General features: G+C 41.4%; 1 protein-coding gene across 1 annotated transcript; it reads right to left on the bottom strand.

Moving 5' to 3' along the window:
• Positions 1–7,134: 7,134 nt before the first annotated feature.
• On the bottom strand, positions 7,135–22,049 carry LOC124596137. Its single transcript, XM_047135161.1, has 2 exons — positions 21,915–22,049; positions 7,135–7,458 (listed from the first exon to the last, which is right to left on the bottom strand). Exons 1-2 carry the CDS (start codon positions 21,987–21,989, stop codon positions 7,135–7,137), a joined length of 399 nt encoding a protein of 132 aa, XP_046991117.1. The 5' UTR covers positions 21,990–22,049.
• Positions 22,050–22,294: the final 245 nt, after the last annotated feature.

Here is a 22,294-nt window from a genome sequence, read left to right as displayed (position 1 = left end):
AACCGTCTCCATGAAGCTGGGCTACGGTCCCGCACACAGTTAGGCCGTCTTCCGCTCACGCCCCAACATCGTGCAGCCCGCCTCCAGTGGTGTCGCGACAGGCGTGAATGGAGGGACGAATGGAGACGTGTCGTCTTCAGCGATGAGAGTCGCTTCTGCCTTGGTGCCAATGATGGTCGTATGCGTGTTTGGCGCCATGCAGGTGAGCGCCACAATCAGGACTGCATACAACCGAGGCACACAGGGCCAACACCCGGCATCATGGTGTGGGGAGCGATCTCCTACACTGGCCGTACGCCACTGGTGATCGTCGAGGGGACACTGAATAGTGCACGGTACATCCAAGCCGTCATCGAACCCATCGTTCTACCATTCCTAGACCGGCAAGGGAACTTGCTGTTCCAACAGGACAATGCACGTCCGCATGTATCCCGTGCCACCCAACGTGCTCTAGAAGGTGTAAGTCAACTACCCTGGCCAGCAAGATCTCCGGATCTGTCCCCCATTGAGCATGTTTGGGACTGGATGAAGCGTCGTCTCACGCGGTCTGCACGTCCAGCACGAACGCTGGTCCAACCGAGGCGCCAGGTGGAAATGGCATGGCAAGCCGTTCCACAGGACTACATCCAGCATCTCTACGATTGTCTCCATGGGAGAATAGCAGCCTGCATTGCTGCGAAAGGTGGATATACACTGTACTAGTGCCGACATTGTGCATGCTCTGTAGCCTGTGTCTATGTGCCTGTGGTTCTGTCAGTGTGATCATGTGATGTATCTGACCCCAGGAATGTGTCAATAAAGTTTCCCCTTCCTGGGACAATGAATTCACGGTGTTCTTATTTCAGTTTCCAGGAGTATAAGTCGCATTTCGGCTAATAAAAAAGACTGTCTGTCTGCCCCTTCAGAAAATGGCAAAAGAGTGTATAAGACAAAAAGACTAATTTTACATAATCTGAAAGATGTATACTTAGCTTTCAGAGAAAAATATCCTGAAGATAAAATTGGTTTTACTAAATTTTGTGAAGTCAGGCCAAAAGAATGTGTTACTGTAAACAGTCATGGTATGCATAACATATGGATATGCACGTATCACCAAAACGTAAAACTGTTAATGCATGCTGCACATGTGAAAGAACCGTACACTGAACTTCTACAGAAACTTGTGTGCAATCTCAAAAACAAGGAGTGCATGCTGTATCACTGTTCTCAGTGTCCTGACTAGTATGAACTGCACAATTTTTAACGGAGCTGTAGTCCTTACAAGATTGTGAAATTGTTGGATTCAAACAATGGATGAAACCGATCGACCTACACTGGAGACATTAATGAAGACGGCCGATGAATTTGTTGAGTATTTCACGCAAAAACTTCAAAACCTAACACAACATCATTATGAATCAAAATCTCAGAGTCACTACTTTAAATCAAGCAAAGAAATCCTCTGTGATACTACATGCATAATCATAGTGGATTTTGCAGAGAACTATACCGGTTTGCTTCAGGATGCTGCACAAGGATTTCACTGACAGAACGTTCAAGTCGCCCTTCATCCTTTTGTGGTTTACTTTAAAGCAGATGATTGCATTAAGTCAATGTCATTGTGTTGTACAAATGACTGTTTGCAGCTTTATATAAACACATCCTATGTTTTCCAGAAAACTGCTCTCACCTATGTATTAGAACATTCACCAAACATCCACCATGTTATGCACTTCAGTGATGGCAGTTCTGCACAATGTAAAAACTTTAAAAACTTTTTAAATTTGTGCCATAACAAGCAAGATCATGGAGTAACTGCAGAATGAAATTTTTTGCCACTACTTATGGCAAAAATGCGTGTGATGGAGTTGGTAGTACTATTAAACGTTTAGCAACAAGAGCAAGGTTACATTGTCCATATGACAGTCACATTTTAAGTCCAAAAGATCTGTTTACATTTACCAAAACTCATGTTCCAGGAATACAAACATTTTATGTTACAACAGAGGAAATAACAAAGTTCACAAACATGTTACAAAAACGATATGAGACTGGTTCTACCATTCCTGGGACAAGAGTGAATCATTTTTTAAAACCACTGAATGAAAACAACTTACTGATAAAGCGTGTTGCATCATCTACTAAAATCATTCAAGTTCCTCTTGGAATTCAAAATACTGCTGCTAACACAATTAAAGAAGAAACATTTGTCACAGCTATCTATGATAACCATTGGTGGCTTGGAAAAATTCTAGAGATAAGTGAAGAACACGGAGATGTGAAAGTCAAGTTCATGAGTTCAAGTGGCCCTACCTCAAGTTATTCATGGCCACTCCACACTAATGTTTGCTGGATACCTTATGAAAACATTTTAATGACTGCCTGCTCGTAGTGCAAGCACAAGTATTGGTCGCTTATAAACTTTTGAATCAGACATAATATTGTACATTGAAAACTTGTTTGAAAGAATGAATGATATTTAGAATTTTATAAATGTGTGTTATGAGAACTGACCATCATTTGTGACCACTAGGTAAGAGTCACAAAATGAAATGTGTATATTATTATTCATGTTCTTTCTGTTTTAAATGATTAAACAGAACAAGCACCCTTGGTTGGTTGGTTTTGGGGAAGGGGACCAGACAGCGAGGGCATCGGTCTCATCGGGTTAGGGAAGGACGGGGAAGGAAAGCGGCCGTGCCCTTTTGAAAGGAACCATCCCGGCATTTGCCTGGAGCGATTTAGGGAAATCACGGAAAACCTAAATCAGGATAGCTGGACGCGGGATTGAACCATCGTCCTCCCGAACGCGAGTCCAGTGTCTAACCACTGCGCCACCTCGCTCGGTGCACACACAAGCACCCTTCTGATTTTTTTTATGTTGAAATGTGTGACAATAGGAATTCTTTGAGACAAAATTTAAAATGGTGAAACTTGTGATTTTGACGAAAAAAATTCATGAAGTTTGTAAAAAAATTTGAAAAATGACTTTAATTACAGATCTGCACATATTTATATGCACAGTTGCAGTATTTTCATAGTTTAGTGATATAGTTGGTCCTTTCATCTTTCTAACGACACCAAATTGAGTAAAATTGATTTATAAATAAGGGAGTTGTAGTAGTTTAAAACTGTCAATCTACCTTTCGTGCTGATGCCAGTTGGAGAAAACGCTAGACATTTCCAAATGGCCTCCTGACTACAGTTTTGATCTAGAAAAATCTGAAAAAAAATATTTTATCACTTTCTGTTTATGTACTTTCTTACACCAAATTTTCACATACGTCTGTGACATAATGGCAACGAGATATCTTTGTTTTGGGTGATCTTAAATGAAATGAGCTGTAATATTTTCTTCTAAAAAATTGCGGATCCTTTATTTCGTGGCTTGTAGGTTAATGTTTACCTTTTTTTGATTTGATTTTCGTTTTTCTATATAGCCTTTTCTACTACATCTGAGTATAACTTGCAATCGATTACTAACTTCTTTAAAATGATATTACCCTTATCTAACGTACCTACTGCAGCTTGACTAATGATATCACTCAGATTTTCATTAATCTTCTCTCTCTCCTTCTTAGCACATGTTGAGTCAACTTCTAATATTGCTACCCTTAACGTAAGCTCTTCTACAGCTAGAGGTACACCTTCATAGTCTCTATTAGTCTGTTAACGACAGTGGTTACCTTTTTTACTGTCGAAACCAGCTGGTTTTGTGTGGCTTCAGTGTTTGTGTTTATGTCTGTGACTTTCTTTATCAGTTGTTCTACTCGATCGTAATGGTCATTAAAACAAACTACCGTCTGTTTTACCTCCATAATGTTACTATAACATCAGAAAGTACTTCATGCTTTACTTGTGTTTTCATATCATTCAATTTTTCGTCAAGTTCAGTGAGAAAATTTTTGGCTAAGTCATCGAGTTTCTATGAGACCGTGTCACGCAAATCCTTGAATACTTGGTTTTGTTCTTGCTTCATTGCATTTAGATCTTGTGTGACAGTGTTTTGTTGCTGTTTCACCATGTTCATATCTTGTGTCAAATCATCAATTTTGATACTCATATCTTGTTTCATATCACTGAGATTGGTGTTTATGTTATATAATAATTGCCAAAGCAGTGCATCAGTTTTTCTACCGTAGTTGCTGCCCTCTGTGCTACGCAAAATGGTTCAAATGGCTCTGAGCACTGTGGGACTTAACATCTGAGGTCATCAGTCCCCTAGAACTTAGAACTACGTAAACCTAAACTACCCTAAGGACATCACACACATGCATGCCCAAGGCAGGATTCGAAGCTGCGACTGTAGTAGTTGCGCTGTTCCGGACCGAAGTATGCTTCCCAAGTTAATGTTTGTGTTGTTACCAAGAGGTGTCTGTAACGTGTTGTCAAGATTCATATTTGGATCGCTCTCTGACGTTTCATTCATGAGCGGTATGTCGCTCTGGGAGATCTGTAACACTGGCTCATCAATTATAAACATTGTGTAGTCAAGGTTATTCTGTCATGGAGCGTCGCTATCATTTGTCACACCTGCGACACTTATCTCTGATATACTAAACCTTCTGCAGTAGGCGCCTGACCTTCAATTGTTCGTTCTCGCAATTCTACACCATCTTGGCTGATTGCGTTTTCGCTATCGCTTTCAACAATGCAATCCGAAAATAAAGGAAGTAGGTTAAAGTACGCTTGTTCACCCACTGCTTCAATACTGCTCAGCAGTGTGGGATCCATACCAGATAGGGTTGATAGAAGAGACAGAGAAGATCCAACGGAGAGCAGGGCACTTCGTTACAGGATCATTTAGTAATCGCGAAAGCGTTACGGAGATGATAGATAAATTCCAGTGGAAGCCTCTGCAGGAGAGACACTCAGTAGCTCGGTACGGGCTTTTGTTGAAGTTTCGAGAACGTACCCTCTCCCTCCTACATATATCTTGCAAAGAGACCATGAATATAGAATCAGAGAGATTAGAGCCCACACAGAGGCATACCGACAGTCCTTCTTTCCACGAACAATACGAGACTGGAATAGAAGGGAGAACCGATAGAGGTACTCAAGGTACCCTCCGCCACACACCGTCAGGTGGCTTGTGGAGTATGGATGTAGATGTAGATATATTTTTCGGCCATCTTATATGAAAATGCAAAAAATAAAATCCTCGCAATAACGTTATCATTTCATACGCTAATTATTAGGGGAGAGTGGGGGAAATACATGCACCTAATGAAAAATCGATGTGAACCATTCGTTACGTCATTAAAACCTACGAAAATAAGTACATACCATACAATGGACATTTCTCCACACATTCCAATCGTCTGTAAATAGTTATAAACAGTACCTTAATTTTGAACATTAAAATAAAAAAAATGCAAATGCGTGGTATTCCCCACCCCTGAGGGTAATGACCAGCAAAGTACTTGGTAATAACACGTAAAGCAAACAAACCATAAAAATTTACAATACTTGCTATTCTTATTTGCTTATTAGTTACTAAAAATAGTAAACAGTATATTTAAGAACGAAATAATGTGATTCTACAAACATCTCTCCTAATTTTCGGTTTTTACATTTTTATTGATGTGAAAAGAGTTCATTTTCTCATACAGCAAAGATCCCACTTGTAACCTTTTGGAGTGTTCGAGCCACTACATTCTTCATGACTCGATCTGCTACAAGAAATACATCCGTACCATAGTTCTCCATATTTCCCAAACTCATCATAAACTTAACAGACATCTTCTGAAATCGCCAATGGATCTATATCATCCATTTCATCGTCATCACAAATGTTCTGCAAGTCCAGATCTAGGTCATCCTCGCTGTTACTTTCACTTTCTTGGTGGTGTTTCTTTTTATATAATGTCTGTTTCTTCTTCGAGACTTTTTTAAGTTGCAGATTTCTGCACTTATCTGCTTCATCCTTAAGATTTCTTTTCTTGTTTCCTTCAGCTTTCTTTTTCATGGCTTCTTTTTGTTTCTTTATTGACAACTCCGTTATTCTTCTCTGGAGTTGCTGTAAGGATAACTGACTTTCCCTTGGCTTGTTTCGTCTTAGGAAGAATTTGTTTTTGTTTTGGAACAGGAGATTTGCCTAATACACTAACGTGCTTGACACATGCACTTTTAGTTGATGTTGTTGTGACCTCTTCTAGGCCTACTAGAAGTAGAACATCTTCTGCTGAAGATCCAGGAATCTGTTCTTGACACCTTTTGGGGATATGTGGCTCGTTTGTAGGTGCAACCACTTCATTTCCATTTGTTGCATTCGGAACCTCTTCATCTTCAAGGACAACATCTCTGAAGATCTCACATTGTTGTAAGTCGTCATGCTGAAATTTATTTGGATTGAAAGGACAAATCCCACATGCCTTAAACCCTGACTGCCCTTTGTCCATGGTAGCGACCTTAATATATGTCTTATAAAAAGTTCTGCTAACCCATATGGTTTAATTTTTTGATACACCTGTGAATTCATATACATGTCACATTCACGATTGAAAGCTGATTTCTAAGAAGAAAAGGATGTAACATCTAGCGGTTGAAGCTTGTGAGAAGTGTGTGGAGGTATGGTTACCATGACAATAGAATGTTTTTTACAAAATTCAAAAATATCAATTGAAATGTGGCTGCTGTGATTATCTAAAATCAGCAGCACAGGGTCATCAGTAGTTGATTTTACATTGTTCTGAATATGTTGGATCAATTCGAAAAATAATGACTCATTGGACCAGCCATTAACGGAACAACCATACATTGCTCCAACTGGTCCACCTTTACTTAAGAGATTTGACATCCTCTTCCTGGGGAAGATAAACATAGGGGGGATGTAGGAACCAGCAGCACTGAAACAACATATCACAGTCACATTTTTCCCCCTTTCCCAAGACGTGGCCCCACCTATTTGTTTAACACCTTTAGGAGCCAAAATTCTCTCGGGCTTTTGTACAGTTTTTATGCCCGTTTCATCGACGTTGAACACTTGCCCCTCTATAAATTTATATTTTTCAAAGACATTTTCTAAATTTTTAAAATATGCATTAACCTCTTCTTCATTAAATGTCTGTATTCTGTTAATGCTAGTTGCCTTAGGTTTTCTCATGCTAATACTTGGGTTTCTTTTTAAAAATAGAGCTAGCCAATCCTTTCCAGCTAACCTAGATGACTTATCAAAATTGTTTGCAATGTTGTTAGCCTCTGCATACTCAAATGCAATCTTTCGCAGCTGGATGCATGTAATGCTATAGAACAGCTTGGCCCATTTTCCTGTTCTGTCGAAAATGTTGGGTTACTTCTAAGTTTTGGACCCTCAGTATTTTTAGCCTTCATTCTCGTTCGTGGAATAGTTTCATGAATCCCAAAAGCTCTTGATACTCCTCCTATTTTTCTTCCAGATTTGATGGCATCAAGAGACTTGCAAAGTTCCTCTTGTGTCCATTTTGCTTCCTGGTTTATTCGTTTATAATATCTACCCATCTGAAATTTAAAAAAAAAGCCTTGTTAGTACTGAAAATATAACCTGCAAGGGGGAATTCCACACACTTCAACAGTTGCGTGGCATTACCCCACCGTAAGTTCGATGACTAACCTAAGCATAACTCGAGACCTAATTCAATTAGCAAGACAAATCTACAATTAAATTAAAGGTTTCATCTAGGGTTAGTAGTTGATACACAAGAATTACATTAAAGCAACTAATAGTAGCACTTACCTTGCAAAATACAGCTGACCAAAATTACATGAGACACGCTGAAAATAAACAATACTGCACTGCTCCAACAATGCCACTGGAGGAGGAGGAGGAGGAGGAGGAGATTAGTGTTTAACGTCTCATCGACAACGAGGTCATTAGAGACGGAGCACAAGCTCGGGTTAGGGAAGGATGGGGAAGGAAATCGGCCGTGCCCTTTCAAAGGAACCATCCCGGCATTTGCCTGAAGTGATATAGGGAAATCACGGAAAACCTAAATCGGGATGGCCGGACGCGAGATTGAATCGTCGTCCTTCCGAATGCGAGTCCAGTGAATGCCACTGGAAAATGGCTGGCGTAAGCTGCGTAGTAGTTGTTACTCCTGCCAGGAGGGTGTAGCACCAACTGGGAACAGCTTACGCCATTCAAACTGCATAAATCAGCCTGCCTGTGATTACTCACATGCGTGTAATTCCCCCACCTTCCCCTTGATACATGTAATTTACGTAATGTCAAAGCCTGTTTCGCATCTATTATTATGTACAAACTATTGTGTCAGAATTCTTTATGTTTTACTGAAAATGCGTACCACACTGAAAAATACCTGTAAATTTTTCGCCAGTAAAATTCAATAAAGGAAATAATGAGGAAAAGGTTCCTATCTACATCAAAAGAGGCGCTACCAAGTGTAACCAACTTGTGTAGCTGTCCTGCCTTTGCTGCGCTGGACAAAACAGCTTACTAGGAAAAATTTTACGTGACCTCAGTCCAGTTGTTATTTATTTCAAAAATTTTCTCCTCAATTTTGCCTTTTTGCGTTACTTGCTCCCCATCATGGTTCACGTAAACAGAAAATATACGCAATTTGTTTTTATAATTCATAACAATGTCATAGAAATTTCTTACTATAACAGCAGTTAACAAACACTACTCACGACTGGTGCCCTGAAGTCCTGGCACACAAGTCCACAGTTGTAATATGAAAAAAAAAACGTAATTGAATTTGATTGCGTTGTTAAAATGTCTGTGTTTCTCTTAATTTTTACTAGCGATCAGGCTTCGCTTGCTTTTTAGTTAAAGGTGCAGGCGGCGGACTCCAGGAACACTGGCGCTTGTCGTAATCACGAAAATCCTCTTTCTATAGTTTTCCTCTTTAGTTCAGTAAATAACATGCTTGATACTGTTTTTTAACATCACATTGTTCACACACACACACACACACACACACACACACACACACACACACACGATACATCTAGATCGCAATACTTCATATCTAAAATCGCTCATCCTGATCGTCCTTCTACATAGAGAGAGTCTGTAAGTGTGTCTGTCTATACAAAAAGCAGTATGAAAAAATGTTTTCTTTTGTCTGTGACCTAACGCGCATTCATAATTAAAATCTCTGCTAATGCTTCCGTTTGATCGATGTTTGGTTTTTATTTTGTTTTTAAATAAATATTAACTTTCCATCATCCTGGGGATTTTCACCATGTACTTATACAGATGTTTCTTCCGCAGGAACTGTTTGCTGATGCGCCATGCCCTGTTATCATCAATTCGAAGGTGGCTATTTTTCCTTCTCAGTCCCGATTTCGGTGCTGATCTACAACTTTCATTTCACGGCGAAGGCGTTGAATCACCATTTCGTCGAGGTTGCAATGTCAGCTGCCATTCTCCGTGATGAGTTTGGCAGAAGCTGTCGGGACAAATCTCGCTGTTGTTGAGGTCGCGGGGGAGTGACTGCATCAACGGTTTGCAGCGTGAGATGCGGGAGTAGTGTGACCGCCTCATCCAAACTGGTTTCGTCAGGGTTAGGGTTGACAGGAAGGGTATCTTCCAGGTGCACTTTAAAGTGATCCTAGTCGACGTTCCTTAACTGTCGTCAGTCATTCACTGGGGAATTTCTGTCCGGGTCAAGGTCAAAAATAACTGGCACTTGATTCAACGAAAGTGCAAGTGTTATATCGCTTTTTGGGATGGCAACGTCTAGGACATCCGGATGGCCACGGTGTGGGTAAATAGTTGGGTCGTAAGGCCCCCTATTATCGCATCGTGTGCCTCAGCTCCGCGCAAGAAGCGATGTCCGCTGAGATTGGTAATGTACGAATTCCACTTGGCATGTTTCGCACTCAGATCACTGCTTATGAATACTCTGCCACGCATAGAGAGGAGCTGATCGACAAATCGTGGTATTAAGTTCCCTCTAGGTAGGCGATATTCTGCTATAAACGTTGCTTGTACCATCGACGTGCTGACTGAGACACCTGTTGCTTCAGTAACTTCGAGCACAGGAAGCTGAACTAGGTAGTGTCTGAGTGTTGTTTTGACGTAGACGGCCGTGCCGCCTACCGCCGTTTCGCGATCAATTCGGTAGCAGCAGTAGTTAGCGGCTCGCACGTGTTCTCTGGGCTTGAGGTGCGTTTCACTGCCGGCCTCTGGTGGCCGAGCGGTTCTAGGCGCTTCAGTCTGGAACCGCGCGACCGCTACGGTCGCAGGTTCGAATCCTGCCTCGGGCATGGATGTGTGTGATGTCCTTAGGTTAGTTAGGTTTAAGTCGTTCTAAGTTCTAGGGGACTAATGACCACAGATGCTAAGTCCCATAGTGCTCAGAGCCATATGAATCATTTTTGTGTTTCACTCATCAAGCAGATATATATTCCTTCTTCTCACAGGAACTGACGAAATTTGCTGTTCTTTGTACGAATTCCATTGGCATTCCAAACACACATGGTTAAACCACGCATCAGTATATTTTCCATGTTAGTTTTGTGGTTTTCCCGCAGGTATGGCCTCTAGAGCCAGCTTCATTGCAGCCACAGTTGTCTGTGGGGGTTTCAGTATGAGCTGCTTCACTGAAAGGTTCTGTTCATAATGGTTCTAATGGCTCTGAGCACTACGGGACTTAACATCTAAGGTCATCAGTCCCCTACAACTTAGAACTACTTAAACCTAACTAACCTAAGTACATCACACACATCCAGCCCGAGGCAGGATTCGAACCTGCGACCATAGCAGTCGCGCGGTTCCAGACTGAAGCACCTAGAACCGAAAGGATCTGTGCCTTCAGCTCATCTCTGTTGCTGGAACTTGTCTCTACACTGAATTGACTTTCTGGTGAAGAGTTTACAGTGCTTTTTAACTCAGATTGCTGAGAATCTTGGACAGCACACTAATGTCTTTGCGGCAGCTGTGGAAAGTGCTCTCTCTTCCGTCCGCTCCCGTGACCGGCTATGGCAGTCGCTGGGCGTTCTCTTTTCGGACTTCGCCCTGGAACGACTACCTCCACTTTTTGAGACAGCCCCGCCGATCACCGTCTGCCCACCAACATTGGTTGTGCTAGGATGCGGGCTGATATCTGTATTCTGAATACCTATGCGAGTTTCACTTTCGACAAGCTGACCGTATCGCATATTTACGCCTGGGCGGCGTCTGGTGTTCCCTACACCGTCCGCGCCCGCTTCGGCCGTTTCTGGCGGTGCTATTTATCGCTAGGCGTTCTGTCTTCCGTCGCAGTCGCATTCGGCAGGATATCCACTGCTGCTCTTACTGCCTGACCCAACTATCTCGAGGTTTTTTTCTCTTGGTACTTTTCTTATTTTTTCCTCTCAGCCCTTCAAACCGCTACCCTTCGTTCAATTTTCGGCCCAATCTATCTCTAGATGAGCGCGTATTAATATTAACTTTAAACAGACGTACCCAAACATCGCAGCACCCACATCCTGCGAGACCTCACTTTAGTGAAAACTAATCCTTATGCAGAGTTCGAAGTAGACCTGTGTTTGCCATCACACCAGTGTGGGCGTGGAGGGGTCCCACCTCTTCCAAAAAAGAATAAAAAAAAACTTCCATCTGCGCCCGTTTCCGCTGTTTTCCCCGATGGCGGCCGTGCCAAGGTGTTCCACACAAGGCTATCGACGCACTGTAGACGTTTCTTATGCTGTTGGCGGCTATTCCAGCTATCTGTTGTGCCCCTGTCATTCTCATGGCCTCGTGGGTTCGGTAAGCCCTTACAAGGTTCGTTGTCCGCCGAATCAGGCTGCTGTGGGAATTATATTCTGTCCGTACACGCCGAAGCAATCTCTCGTGTCGGTGAACGCCGTCTGGAGTTCTGTACTGTGTCTGCTCTTAGGATGTGTGGTGCCTGAGGTTTCGGGTGGTTGATCTTGGTCCCTATCGTGTCCATGAATGCTACAGTAGTCTCCCAAAGAGGTAGTTGCTGACTGGTGCTCCATAGGACATTCGATTACGTTAATTACACCCCTTGTTGTTTGAGGTTTTTCACTGGAGAAAGGAACTTTTTCCCATTGTTTCTTTAGTAATTCTATAGCCGGATTCCATTCCATATTGATCAGGTATCCTGTCATCCAATTGATCAGGTTCTCTGTCATCTTAATTCGATAGATTCAGTAATTACACTACCCCAGAATCTGGGCATCTGAGCCAGGAACCTGGTTTCATCATAATGCATGACGTGTTCAAGTTCCAGGCAATATTCTGCTACTGCCGAATTAATGGCCAGTCACAGCCTGGTATGTCTTTGGTGTTCTTTACATATTATTTCAACTGTTCTGGTGGTCTGACCCATGTAAGACATACAAAATTCACAAGATATATGGTAGATACCAGATTTTCTCAACCCCAGATTATCTTTGGCTGTTCCAAGGAGCTGCCTGGTCTTCTGAGGTGGGGAGAATACACTTCTGATCTTGTGTTTTATCCGAATGCTACTGATCTTAGCAGATATAGAGTCTACATACGGTAGAAAGGCTACACTCCTGGTCTCTTCTTCTTCTTCCTCTTCTCTCGTTGTATCAGGTCGTCTGGTGGAATGTGATTTGTGGATGTCCCTGTTTGAGGACCCGTTGTCTGTAAACACTTGCTATAAATGTTCTAAAGTTTCTGCCAAGCAGTCTAAGTATGACAGTATCTTGGTTTGGTGTACAAGTGTTCTCAGTATCCCTTTCTTCTGCGCCAGATGATGGCAGCTGTCAGCCTGTACATATAAGTCTGTGTGTGCTGGTTTCCTATACATACTGTGATATAACGTGTCGTCTGTTTTCCTTTTCACCAGGACATCCAGTAATATAAGCTGACCATCATTCTTTAGTTCCACTGTGCACTTAATTTTGATTTGTCTCGGGATCAGATGGTCAAGGAACTCGTCCAGTCTTCTCCGACCATGTGGCCAAATGACGAATGTGTTGTCAACATACCTGAAGAAGGTCAGCTGGTTGGCAGCAGTTGTATGTGCCTCATACTCGAATCTACCCAAAAAACAGATTTGCAACTACCAGAGATAAGGGCTGCTCATCGCCACTCATTCAGTCTGTTCATAAAATTGGCCTCCACATAGGACGTAAGTCGATGTTAAAATATGCTTGATATGGTCTAGCAGAGCTCCATCAAATCTCTCACTGATTAAATTGAGTGTGTCCTGAAATGGTGCCCCTGTGAACAGAGACACAACATCGAAGCTGACCATGATGTCTGTGTTCGAGATTCGTAGGTTTTTGAGATGTTCCACAAACTACGAGCAGTTGGGGATGTGGTAGATGCACTTTCGCACATATGGTGTTAACATCTTCTTTAAGTTGGTGACTGTATGGTATGTGGCTTACAACTGGGCACAGCAGTATGTCCTCTTTACGGACCTTGGGTAATCCATATAATCAGGGTGGCACTGGTGCCTTAGCTCTGAGTTGCTGGACAACCTTCTTTGGGTGTCCTTTTTCCATAAGAAGAACCCTGCTTTTCCTGTCTACTCGATTGGAGGGGGGGGGGGGGGGGGTCTTTCTCTAGTTGATTGTAAGAAGAGTCCTCTAAAAGTTCACGGATCTTCTATCTTCTGATCATAGTTGGTCTTCAACAGCACTACAGTAGAGCTGCCCTTATTCACCGCGAACACCGCTAAGTTTTCATCTTCCCGCAAACTCTTGAAGGCCATCTTCTCATCTCTTGAGATGTTTCATTTGGATGGCCTGGCTCCAGAGAGTGCACTGCACATCTCTCTCTGAATCTCTTCTGCAGCACTTGATGGTAGAGTGTTGACCACCTGCTCCACAGAGCTGACGAAGCTGGAAAACAGTAAGTCTCTAGCAGTGACTGCAAAGTGGCGGCCCCTTCTGAGTACTTTTAAGATGGCATCATTCAGTGTGTGATCACTCAGATTTACCACCTTGCCGGTATCGTGCTTGTTGCACTCTTTTACTCATGTGCTCAAATTTCGACAGTTGTTGAGCTGTAGCATTGTGTTTGGTGCATGCTGCCACTGACCATGAGTACTGTCCATCCTGTCACAATCCTCTGGTGGTAAGTAGCTGCCAAGTCCAGATGCAGGCGTAGCAGCTCCTTGGAGGTGACAAACAGTCTATGCCGCATATCATGGACCCGTTTCCTTACCAGGAACATACTGGCATGATGTCTGATCTTATTAGCCGGCCTAGTGTTATATGGTGTTTAATTTTGGCAAATACAGGCACCACATCTCCTTCTCTGCACTTAAGTAGGATACTGAACGAGATCACCATCCTCTCTTTGCACTGTTGTGGCTCATCCAATAGCTCCAGAAAGTGTTTGCAGACAATGGATACTCAAACAGGGACATCCGCAAAGCGCTACAATCCACCAGACGACCTGATATAATGGGAAAAGCAGAAGAATAAGAGGCCAGGAGTGTAGCCTTTCTACTGCATGTAGGGCCTATATCTACTAAGATCAGTAGGATTCGGAAAAAACACAAGATCAGAAGTGTGTTCTGACTGCCTCAAAAGATCAGGGCGCTCCTTGGAACGGCCAAAGATGATCTGGGGGTAAGGAAACCTGGTATCTATCATATACCTTGTGAATGTTGTATGTCTTACATCAGTCATACCACCAGAACAGTTGAAATAAGATGTAAAGAACATCAAAGACATACAAGGCTACGACTGGCCCCTAATTCAGCAGTAGCAGAATATTGCCTGGAACTTGAATACGCCATGCATTATGATGAAACCAGGATCCTGGCTCAGACCCCCAGATTTCAGGATAGTGTGATTACTGAGTCTATCGAATCAAGATGACAGAGAACCTGATCAACTGGATAGCAGGATACCTGATCAATATGGAATGGAATCCGGCTATAGAATTACTAAAGAAACAATGGGAAAAAGTTTCCTTCTCTGCTAAGAAACCTCAGACAACAAGGGGCATAATTAACGTAATCGAATGTCCTATGGAACCCTTGGCAGCAACTACCACCTCCTCTGGAGGCAACTGTAGCGCTGACAGACACGAAAGTGAGCAAGATAAAAAATCCAAAACCTCAGGCACCACACATCCTAGGAGCAGATACACTATAGAACTCCAGACAGCAGCCACTGCCACTAGAGATTGCTGTGACGTGAATGAACAGAATGTGCAAATCCCATGGCAGTGTGATTCGGAAGACAGCGGACGTTGTAGGTGTGTACCGACACATCTGTTTTTATAATCTGTAAGTGAACATGCAAACGTGTTTCGATTTTTGGTCTTTCTAAGGAAAAATATCACTTCATAGTCACCATCATCATATTTATTCCTGATCACTTTACAAATATAGTGACCTATTGTTGCCAGGGAACACTATTAAAACATAATTCACTCAAATAGCTGGTCTAATTTTTTTCTTCTTTGACCTCGTTTTGACCTTTAATATCTGCATTTTCTGTGTAATATAAAGGATCACAAATTTTGTCTTTCATTGTTCCAAGGGAGTCATATACTTTGGAAAACAGATTTCTCTTGTCGAATATAGTTTTCTTTGCGAGTATCACCACTCACTGTCGTGAATGATCTTCAAACCCTTTCTTTTAACTGGCTTCTTTGTTGTAATGCAAACATTCTATATATGAAATTAGGTCAAATCTGTTGAAGGAATCATCAGCCAAGTCATGAGGCCTATGACAGCATGGCTTCCATTCTGTGGTGCAATGGGTAAGTTAGAGTGTAAACAGGCAAGGAATCAGAGTAGTTTTTGTCACCAAGGAAAATTACAGAAAGGTTGTGACCTGACAAACATACTCTCAGGTTCAGTGTACCAGGGATTTATGATATTCCTTGTGAGTATGGTATCAGTTATGTGGGACAGCCTATACAAACTACTGCTAATTGCTGTGTTGATCATCACCTCAAGCATATAAAAAGGAAAATCTCCAGTTTCCGAGAACTGTTTAGTGAGTAAATGTAAGATAGCCTTTAAGCAGATGAGGGTCTGGCCCATATTTCTAGCTGTTGGGTCTCTGTAATTGCGGAAGCAGCTGAAATTAGACTGTATGATCACAACAATACACACACTGGCTATGTAATTATCAGTTTATTTATTTGCTAATTTCTAATACAAGAACAGACCACATGTTGCACATGAGGCAGTATATATGAATATAATATAATATTTTCACACAATTTCACATTAATTAGTATAATTAAGCAATGCATGGAAGCATGCACTTCGGAAAGAAAAATTACAGAGAAAAACATAACTTAGTTCACCATCTATTACAAGTGATGGCACTGCAAGCTATGCTGGACAGCTTGCAAAAAGGTGGCATATGGATGCAGAGGGTGTTGTTTTAGCATATGCTTTCTCCATGATGTAATTTAGCCAATTCCATTGTGTCCACTGGGCATAAGTGTGAACCTCATTAATTTTATGACAGTCAGACTTGGCCCCTGACAATGGTGATGGAGGCAGCAATCAAAAGCATGGGGTTCTATTCAGATTTCATGTGGAATCTTATGAGAGAACTTTTAACCAACGTGAGTAAGATTATTGTGTAAAACTGATAGTTTGACATCTTACAGAAGCCTCCTCATTGTCCTTGAGTTTTACACTCTCATGTCAATATATTAACCCCCTAATTTTATTTGCTGTTAATAATAAGTGTGAATTTAGGATGATTTGTGAAATTAAATGCCATAATACTTGCACAGAATGTTTCTCTGCCTGGGATTCAGAATAGAAATTTACATTCTGGTGCAAAATCAGAATTTTATCTGTGATGGATGGTGCTGATCTCCATGACTGTTCCTTTATTCTACATCCTGTAGTCTAACCGGTTGCTGGCAGGCATCAGACAGAAAACTGGAAACCCCAGATATTAAATAAATGTTATTACTTTTGAAACTGTGATTTACTGCCATATGGAGTTCTGCTCCACAGACAGCCACTGCCAATGGGTCTGAAGATGACCACAAATAAATTCAAATTGTGATCGACAATGATTTAAAGTAAATTATCCAAAATAAATATAAAGTAAAAGAGTATCTCATTAGCCTTCTCTCCTATGATTAATCATAATGTTAGGACTCAAGGATGCATGTACTGGATAACAGTAATGTTCATATTAAACAGATATTTAACTTTACAGTTATATGAACAGCTGATGGTGCTCTCTAAAAATTATAAAATGGTTTGTATGAACTATTAGAGGAAAAACAGCTCAGTAAAAAAACTATTTCTAGCTCTCTGTACTCGTAGTTACTTCCTCTGGGAATATGAATACATTTGGAAAGATTGGGAATGAAGGTAGAGTCATTCACACCACAAGTCGAGAGAAACCCACCAATATTGACCATTGATGCAATTCATTCTGAAGTACCACTTGAATTTTTGGAGTCCCCACTTAGTCAGTTTAAGAAAGAAACCAAGCAGTTCAGAAGTAGACTTCTAGATTTCTTACTGGTAGGCTCAATCAACATGTAAGTATTAGGAGATGCTTCATGAACTCAAATGAGAAATCTCTGGACGAACATGTTCTTTACATGGAACACTATTGAGAAACTTTAGGGAATGTCATACAAGGTACCCATCACCACATACCGTATTGTAGCTAGCAGACTATGCCCTATGTTTATAATACAGAATATGGAAAAGAACCATGAGTGAATGTCTAATACATTAAAACATACGAGATCACTCTGAAACTTTGTGATTTATTTTAAATGTTTTGTTACACATTTCACTGTAACTGATAAACTGTGATTACCAGTGACCTACTTCTATAACAGTCTCACGATTTGGAGATGTGAGTATTGTCTAGACCTATTAATTTATTAATAATTCCTCATTCAGCTTTGTTCATCACAATGCCATATAAACATAAACTGGATTCTGAAAAACTAAATAACGTATAGGAAGATGCAGTTCATGCATAACATTGACATATACTTCTTTGTTTACACAACAACGACCAAAATTGAAGCGTAACACATACTTTTCCAGGAGCACAATATTGCCCCCCCCCCCTCCTCAGCCGGCCGTTGTGGCCGAGCGGTTCTAGGCGCTTCAGTCCAGAACCGATCGACCGCTACTGTCGCAGGTTCGAATCCTACCTCGGGCATGGATGTTTGTGATGTCCTTAGTTTAGTTAGGTTTAAGTAGAGCCATTTGAACCCCCATCCCCTCTGGAATTCTATGGACTTCTCTGTGATGTTGTCTGAGGCCTAAGTTACTTGAAGGGCGATTATTTCGTTAGTTGTGGAACTCGTAAAGTTTGAGTGTGGAATAGTTGTTGTGGTGACAGATGGACATATGGTATTGCCTAATATTTACGTTTGCATTATATTTGAAGGTACCATATTTATCACACTTCTCGCAATAATACCTAAAAGAACAAGGTAAAATCAGAAAATAAAGTAAATGAATAAGCATTCAAAGAATACTTTGATACATATTATGAACAATATCATACACAAACCGCAGTAAATGTATGTAACTTTTACATGTATTTGGTCCGCTTTTCCGCATTTGCTACAGCTACAACCGTGTTAGTCTGTCACCGCATTCGTGATTATTCGCATTCGAACCAGGTTTTTACATTAAATTCCCGTAAGTAGGGTTCAATTGAATAATCTGGACTTATTTGACGTTCCAAAATGACAGCTGTGTGCAGATCTACATGTAATGGCTTTTAAACAACAGGTGAGCGACGTCGCTAATGTCAATGGAGCTCATTACAGTTCTAGTCACCAGGCAGCACTGCTACACAAGTTCTGTCTCCCTGATGACGTCATGAGCCTCAACCAATCAGCAGACCCAATTCCTTGGCGTCCCTAGCCGCAAGTAAGTATGAAGGCCAGAAGTGGTAGTAAAGACAATTGTTAAACACAAGGCTACCAACATGAGAACTTATACACAAATCGAAATTTTGCCCTATGTTACACTGTACTCTTTTCCCTTCTGTTAGTCATATATAAAGCAGCCAGCAAATTTAAGTTCATTGGTAAGCTGGCAAACGTTTGACTACAGAGGTCATCTCTCGCAAAAACTTGCTTGCAAAATTTCGACAACCAATGTGAAGAGAGAAAAATCTGAATATATTGCAGTATGCCAATCTAGTAGTGAACGTGAAGGCAAGATTAAACTTATAGTCTGTACAACGTGCACAGGATCATTTCTGCTGTCATTCTCGCATTCCATTCGTGGTTGGAACGGGAAATAACTCTTATTATGTGGTACAATGAGAAGTGCCCTCTGGTGCGTATTTCACTGTAATTTTGCAGAGTATCGATGTTGAGTGAAATAGTGAGGGATGAAATCGTCAAGTCCCTCCTGTAAGTGGTTTAACAAGGGAATGGTCCTACTTGTCATGTCGAAACCTGTGTTGCTTTTTTTACCACTGCGAGTTAAAGTTGCAATTAGTCTGTATGCAGAATTTTAGCTGCTGACATGACCCGGAAGTCAGTAAACAATTTTATGAAATAAGACATTAATGTCGCATGGTTTCCGCGCTTATAACTGCCTCTTGTACAACCCTGACCTCTGTCGCTACGTTATACCAACGCCATCTAGGGACAAGGTGGCGTTAGCTACGCGCCGCTCTCTTGCCACAGCAGTGAGAGAGCTGATTCCCCCCAGTGAAAGCGATCATATGATAATTAAACATTCGTTGACAAATATGGCTGATATGTTATCTACAACATTCTTTCCAAATAGCTATGAAATAGACACAAATAAACATACGGTTTAGAACACGTCCAAATTTTATTTCTTGTAATTACCGCAAAAATGCGAACTATTGATACAATATTCAAAACATAGGTTTTTTGTGCACCAAGAACATACAAGCAAAGACGACATATAACAGCCCTGCGAATCACAGACGTTGTTAGATGTCCGTAGATAAAACTGGGCTGGTGTTAGGAATGAATCAGGCCTAGTATCAGTATATTTCGAGGAGTGCCACGCATATTTAATCAAATTCTGAAACCGTGAGGAGGAAAATTGATGATGTACTACTGATTGCAGCTTGAGAATATTGTCACGGTGATAGACAGGAAATTGCAGTGATCTGCACACAATAATTTTCTCTGTTAGTTTTCTGTAAAATGCCTTCCACTGACGGATAAATTCTCTGTCTAAAGGTTGAATTACGTTCGTCGTGCCGGGTGGAATCTGAAGTATCTCTACTTCTTTGTCAGGGTGGGCTCGAAGTACAGCTTTTATGACCTGACCACGAATCTAGAAGGAGAAGAGATTTGTTCCCGCAGAACGGAAGAAAAGCATGACGCATGAAAAATGTAACGTTTTCATTTCCCATTTTTCTAGACTTCGATGCGTCTGCCACAAGATTGTTTGCGTAGAACATTGTTCTTTTGACACGTGGTCCAAAACGTCCAGTTGGTTCTTGAAGACACACATATAGTTTAGGCAGCAATGAGCCATCCAGACTAATTATGGCCATTATAGTGTATGAGTGGGTGAGTGCAGTCGTGGACTGCGCAATCGTCTCAATATGTTTTTCCCCTTTGAATGACAGTGTTCTTTTCGCAAGCATTTCTTTTTGAAAACCTGACTGATCTGCATTGTACACGTACGATTCACTAAAACTAGCGATCTTATTTTTTGCATTCGAAAGTAAAGCTTCTATCATTTCGATTTGTGTCACATCATTTTCCGACCTGTTTCTCGATACAAATTTTGTTATTTTTCATGCCACAATTTTATGTGATCTTTTGAAGCGACTAATCCAACTTTGAGAAGCTGTAAATTCTTCATTGCCTATCGCGTTGGCAATCTCTAACGCCCAATCACGCAAAGTTGTATCGCTGACACTAAGTGACTGTTGTCTGGCATCGGTAAATAGCTCAAAAAGTCGCACATTTATCTCCGTCCCAATTTCCAGTCGATTCTTACGTCGTCCACCGACTTCCATTTTCCGTCTATACAATTCACGTACGGAACGGACAAAGCGATACTTATTTTGAACAGTACTGACACGTAGGCGTTTCTCACCACTTTCGTTCAACCAATACGTCACCGCTTTTTCTTTCTCTGATAAGGCAATTGTAGTTGCTAGTGTTACTTTCGGAGATAACTGATGATGGTACGTGGCACTATCACTCGAAGAGTCTTCGTGAGTGGAACTTTCGTCGGTGTCTTCGCCGTCTGTAGATTCACAGTCTGCAATATCGAGTGTTTCAGTTGTTTTTAGTCACACGTCTGCGCCATTTACATGCTCGTCTAGAAGTTTAACAACCATGTCGCACAACACATAGTCTTCACGCGTGTTTTCTGTTGATTGCTTCATTTGGCGTCTGTGGTATATCTCCATGGCAAGCAGCAAAACATTTACAGGGTTCGCCATCACCTGTGAGGGGAGATTGAATGTTCACCGTAAAGTGGCTTGCGGAACATAGATGAACATGTACAGAACATCTTTCACATCTCTAACCAGTTTCTGGACGGTATGTTTCGAAATACGTACCAGAAATTAAAAAGACGTGCATGCTACAGAAATGAATATTCTTTTCCCCTTTCCACCAAAACCGAGCAGCGATATTCCTTTTAGTGAACGCCGCGATAAGACGGCCGCACTTCCCGACCATGCGCACAACGCTCGCGGCTCGCCATTTTCAGGGGTGGCCAGCCGTCACTACAAGCGCCAAGCAGGGAACACAGCCATGTTCGTGATTTTTTTCAGGTGACTTCCAGTTCATGTCAGCAGATACAATTTTGCATACGGACCTTTTGCACAGTTAACTAACAGTGCTAAAAAAAGCAATACATGTTTCGGCATGACAAGTCTGACCATTCCCTTGTAAGTCCATTGTGGGCTTCTTGTTGTACGTTTAAGAACATGGGCTTAGAACGTTAATAGCATTATTGTAAATGGTAAATTAGTAATAATGGGAGCTGCAGCTGAGAGCGTACTGTCGAATTTTTCTGTTGATTATGTAAGTATATCAATGCCATTTACTTCGAGACTGGACACTATCTTACCGTTTTACGACGGGAACTGGCGAATTCACACTGTACACTACTGGTATCTCCATGACAGAAAGAAGTAGCTTCCATGACTGCAACAGAATACAGTTCTACATCTTACAGTGAGTTACTGGAACACACTTCACTGGACAAATGCGAAGTTTAATTTCAGTTTATGGTGTAAACACCCCGATTCGATTGTGCAACAGAGAACACTGAAAACTGAGCATATTTATAATTACTTTATGAATAATTACACTAGCATGCTTATGAAAGCAAAGGGATGGCATATGACGGACTTTATCTATTCACTTTATTTGTTAATTCTTACAAGAAGCATTACTCTTCAAGTACAAAGATGACCACAGGAAAGCGTTGCCTTCTGTTATGTTGGC

This window comes from Schistocerca americana, chromosome 1, assembly GCF_021461395.2.
Source record: "Schistocerca americana isolate TAMUIC-IGC-003095 chromosome 1, iqSchAmer2.1, whole genome shotgun sequence".
Classification (NCBI taxonomy): Eukaryota; Metazoa; Arthropoda; class Insecta; order Orthoptera; family Acrididae; genus Schistocerca; species Schistocerca americana.
This window is presented reverse-complemented; position numbering and strand designations above follow the sequence as displayed.